Source organism: Nyctereutes procyonoides, unplaced genomic scaffold (assembly GCF_905146905.1).
Source record: "Nyctereutes procyonoides isolate TBG_1078 unplaced genomic scaffold, NYPRO_anot_genome, whole genome shotgun sequence".
NCBI classification, from domain to species: Eukaryota; Metazoa; Chordata; class Mammalia; order Carnivora; family Canidae; genus Nyctereutes; species Nyctereutes procyonoides.
Window position 1 is genome coordinate 45,124,564 of NW_026575146.1, and position 4,405 is coordinate 45,128,968.

Consider the following 4,405-nt stretch of genomic DNA (forward strand, 5'->3'; position numbering starts at 1 on the left):
GACATGCTTCTAGTGCCACTTTCCATCCAGACATCTGGGGCCCACTTGCCCAAATCACAGGTGGTACTGTGATGGGAAACAGCACCATTCCCCCTGTTGGAGGCGCTAGTGCGCCCACTGCCAATACGTGTCCCCAAGGGTCACTGGGACGAACAAAATCCGGGGAAGGAACCCCCCCAAGCCACAGCACTTCTCCGTGTGGAAACGCCACCACCACAAAGGTCTGTGTGTCAAAGGTCGTGCGTGTTTCCCTCTTACAGAGCACCAGGGCCTTGCCTGGCCACACGACCTCACTTTTAGTTGCAAGAAGCAGCACCGAGATCTCAGTGCTTCGATGCACTTCTAGTTCTATCTTGCCGCCAGGCACCCGGGGCCTTCAGGCCTCTCAGAGCGTCAGGGAAGCAGGGCAGCAGGGAGCCAGGGTAGCAGGGCAGCAGAGCAGGGCAGCAGGGAGGCAGGGCTGCAGGAATGGCATGGCCGCAGGGCTGCAGGCTTCCCAGGGCAACAAGGCTGCAGGCTTCGCAGGGCGGCAGGGCTACAGGGAAGCAGGGCAGCAGGACAGCAGGGCAGCAGTGATGCAGGCCTCTCAGGGCAGCAGGACTGCAGGGCAGCCGGGCAGTAGGGCTGCAGGTCTCCGCGTGCGGCAGGGCTGTAGGGCTGCAGGGCGCCAGGGCTGTAGGCCTCGCAGGGCCACCGGGCTTCAGGGCAAAGGGCGGCAAAGCTTCAAGCCTCCCAGGGCGTCAGGGCTGCAGGCCTCTCCGGGCGTCAGGGCTGCAGGGCAGCAGGGCAGGAGGGCTCCAGGCCTCCCAGGGAGGCAGGGCTGCAGGCCTCGCAGGGCAGCTGGTTGGCATGGCTGCCGGGCAGCAGGGCAGCAGGGCTGCAGGGGAGCAGGGTGGCTTGGCTGCAGGGCAGCAGGGCTGCAGGGCAGGCCCTCGGGGAAGCAGGCCCCTCACCGCCTCTGGGCCTTGGGGGGCTCCTGAGCTCGCCTTCCTCGGCTTCCCCAGGGAAGGGGGGCCACGCACAGCCTCGGGGCTGAGTGCTCCGGGCCTGGCCGCTGCAGGCCCAGGCCGCGCCCCTCCCCCACGCTGGCGGTTGCCAGGCTGGTGCTCAACCGCCTCCGCCCCTACCCGCCCCGCCCCGCCCCGCCCCGGTGGCCCCGCCCACCTGGGCTGCTGCTGGGGGCGCGGCCCCAGGCCCCGCCCACTGCCTGCCCGCGGAGGGGCCCCCCGGAGTGGCGGGCTCCCGGAGGTGTTCCAGGGACACCTCACAATGGCTGGGCGCAGCGCTCAGCGGCTCAGCTGTGCTGCCCCTGGAGAGGAGCCAGGCGCCTCGGAGACCCTCCCCCAGGCCCGGCGCTCCGACCTCGCGACTCTCGCGCACAGTAGCCCTAAATGGGCAGCCTGCTTTGTAGGTTTCTTCGCCCTCCCCGCCGCCGGCCCCTGCCCGGCCGCGGTCGCCCGCTGCTCACCCCTGCCTGGGACACCGCCCATCCTGGCCGCGACCACCCCGCCGTTCCTGCACCTGCCCCCTGCTCTGGGCGCAGGCCATTCCTCCGGGATCGCAGGCCCCCACCAGCTCGCTGCCACGTGGAGCCCAGGAGGCGGTACCCGCTCCCCCAGGCCGCGTGCCCCCCTCTGGGCCTCCTCCCCGTGGTGAACTGGAGGAACCCTCCGGGTCAACCTGTGCTGGCTGCGCGCAGTTCCCTGGGGTGCGGGCCCTCGAGGACTGTGAGGATCCCTGCTCTGGGGCGCAGGTTCCGGCTCCTGCATTCCCTACCTGCACAGGAAGCCAAGGCTGCGAGTCAGGTACCATCCCCTCCCCTCCCCCTTTGCAGCCCACAGGGGGTGGAGGAGAAGGTCCCAGAGCACCCCGGAGAACAGACCGAGGCTCTTGGTGGGAGTGGCCGCCCCCAGAGCAGTGGGGGGACACCCCTGACATCTGAGCCCCCGGACACCAGTGGCGTTCTCCGCCTCCACCAAGCCAGCCCTGCAACTCTGGACCGCCGTCTCGTGCCCTCCGGAGGGAGCTCGTGGGACAGCACCCAGATGGCTCCCGTGTCCTCCTCTGAAGGCCGCGTTGCCACCTCTTCATGTGGCCCCGTGGGAGATGCCCTCGCGAAGGCCGACAGGGATGCGGCAGTGCTCTGGGGCCCAACCGCATGCCGCCCCTTGCCGCAGGAGACGTGCACACAGGCGGCGGTGGCTGAAGACCATCAGCCTGGGCAGAGCACGCGGGCCGGAGCGAGGAAGGACACGCAGGCTGAGAAGCCCTCGGGCGTGTCGCCACGGAGCCCTCTCCCACCAGCACCTGCCAGCAGGAGGCAGAACAAGAGGAAAATGGCCATGCCCCTCTGTCTGCCATTGCCGCCACCACTACCGCTGCTGTGGGATCGAGGGGACTTGCCCGCACCCCCGAAGCTTCCTTGCGTGGCTCTTGACAAGGACCCAGGCACCTTGCCGAACACCGAGTGTCCCAGGAACACGACCTTGAAGGACAGAACAAAGACCTTGGCAGACTGCAGGGCCGCTCAGCCTGCCCCCTCCTCCCCCCCACTGGCCTCGGAGACTGCAGGCTCCCCGCCCCTGGCCGCTCACGCTGCCCACGGCCCTGTTCCTCCCACCGACTTGGCTGGCCCTTCTGCCAGGCCCCCGATCCTCTCTGTCCCGCCGTCGTCCCCAACACGACATGCTGGTCGGGAAACAGGACATGGAGTTCCTGAATCTCCTCCCCTGGCTGTTCCCGCCGATTCTCTTCCTCCCCTTCCTTCCAGTCCCATTAGGGAAACTCCACTTGGCGGAGGTCCTCCTCCCCCAGGCAGGGCTACGACACCCACCTCTGACCGCCCCACACCTTCGAACACCTCAACCTCCTTACACCCACCCTCCTGCACAAAAGAATCCCCAACCCCCATGTGTGTAGACTCTCCCCCTCTCTTCCTGACAGCCCCTCTCCCAGGCCACTCCACACATAGCTCTGTCGTTGCAGTCCAGCCCGGCACCTCTAAACCGACTTCTTCTCCCACCGCAGCAAAGTCATCTGCTTTGACCTCCAAGCCTATTTCCAATCCTGGTGTCGTGGACATGGACACTACGTCCCCTTCCCGGGCTGTCATCTTCAGCTCGCCCCCACACTCCGGGATGAGCTGTCCTCCGTTTTCCCGGGGCCATTGCAGTATGAAGCAGAGATGCCCTGCGAAAGTTGCAGCATCCACCAGTCTAACTACGTCGATGGCCCCCGGCCCCACACCACTTGCTGATCAACTCTTCAGCCTCCACATCACCCCTCAGCCCACACATGGGACTCTTGCTGGGAGGCAGCAAAAAGCTGTTCTTCCCAGTGCTCCTATCGCCACTGGCTTGCCCAACCTGAGTTCTGGGGCCACCACCACTCCAGTAGGCAGCACCTCTGCAAACACCCAACCTCACTCTGACGCCGAGGCCATGGATACCACATCGCCCTCCCGGGCTGTCATCTTCCAGACCCCCCCTGGGTCCCAGAAGAACCACTTGCCACTTTACAGGGCGCTTCCTGGTTCTGGTAACACACCACCCGGTAGCAGCACTGCCTTGGCCCATGGCTCTACCACTTTACCTCAAAAGTCAGCCATCATACAGGCCTCCGTTTGGATGCATCCTAACCCAGGAATCGCCCCTCACTCTGACCCCGATGCCATGGATACCACATCTCCCTCCCGGCTGTCATCTTCCAGACCCCCCCTGGGTCCCAGAAGAACCGCTTGCCACTGTACAGGGCGCTTCCTGGTTCTGGCAACACACCACCCGGTAGCAGCACTGCCTTGGCCCATGGCTCTACCAGTTTCCCTCAAAAGTCAGCCATCATACAGGCCTCCGTTTGGATGCATCCTAACCCAGGAATCGCCCCTCACTCTGACCCCGATGCCATGGATACCACATCTCCCTCCCGGGCTGTCATCTTCCAGACCCCCCCTGGGTCCCAGAAGAACCACTTGCCACTGTGCAGGGCGCTTCCTGGTTCTGGCAACACACCACCCGGTAGCAGCACTGCCTTGGCCCATGGCTCTACCAGTTTCCCTCAAAAGTCAGCCATCATACAGGCCTCCGTTTGGATGCATCCTAACCCAGGAATCGCCCCTCACTCTGACCCCGATGCCATGGATACCACATCTCCCTCCCGGGCTGTCATCTTTCAGTCCCCCCCTGGGTCCCAGAAGAACCACTTGCCACTTTACAGGGCGCTTCCTGGTTCTGGCAACACACCACCCGGTAGCAGCACTGCCTTGGCCCATGGCTCTACCAGTTTCCCTCAAAAGTCAGCCATCATACACGCCTCGGTTTCGATGCATCCTAACCCAGGAATCGCCCTTCACTCTGACCCCGATGCCATGGATACCACATCTCCCTCCCGGGCTGTCATCTTTCAGTAA

At 65.0% G+C, this 4,405-nt stretch overlaps 1 protein-coding gene across 1 annotated transcript; it reads left to right on the forward strand.

Annotated features, from left to right (window-relative positions):
• Window positions 1-1,391: 1,391 nt before the first annotated feature.
• LOC129500010 (nuclear pore-associated protein 1-like) lies at window positions 1,392-4,405 on the forward strand. The gene is made up of 2 exons (XM_055310163.1): window positions 1,392-3,620; window positions 3,710-4,405. Exons 1-2 carry the CDS (start codon window positions 1,392-1,394, stop codon window positions 4,403-4,405), a joined length of 2,925 nt encoding a protein of 974 aa, XP_055166138.1.

Excerpts from the sequence above, each read along its gene's own strand:
- LOC129500010 (XM_055310163.1), top strand. The coding sequence starts at position 1,392 with ATGGGCAGCCTGCTTTGTAGGTTTCTTCGCCCTCCCCGCCGCCGGCCC. Across the intron at positions 3,621-3,709 it reads CAGCCATCATACAGGCCTCC|ACCCCCCCTGGGTCCCAGAA; the intron begins GTTTGGATGCAT and ends GTCATCTTCCAG.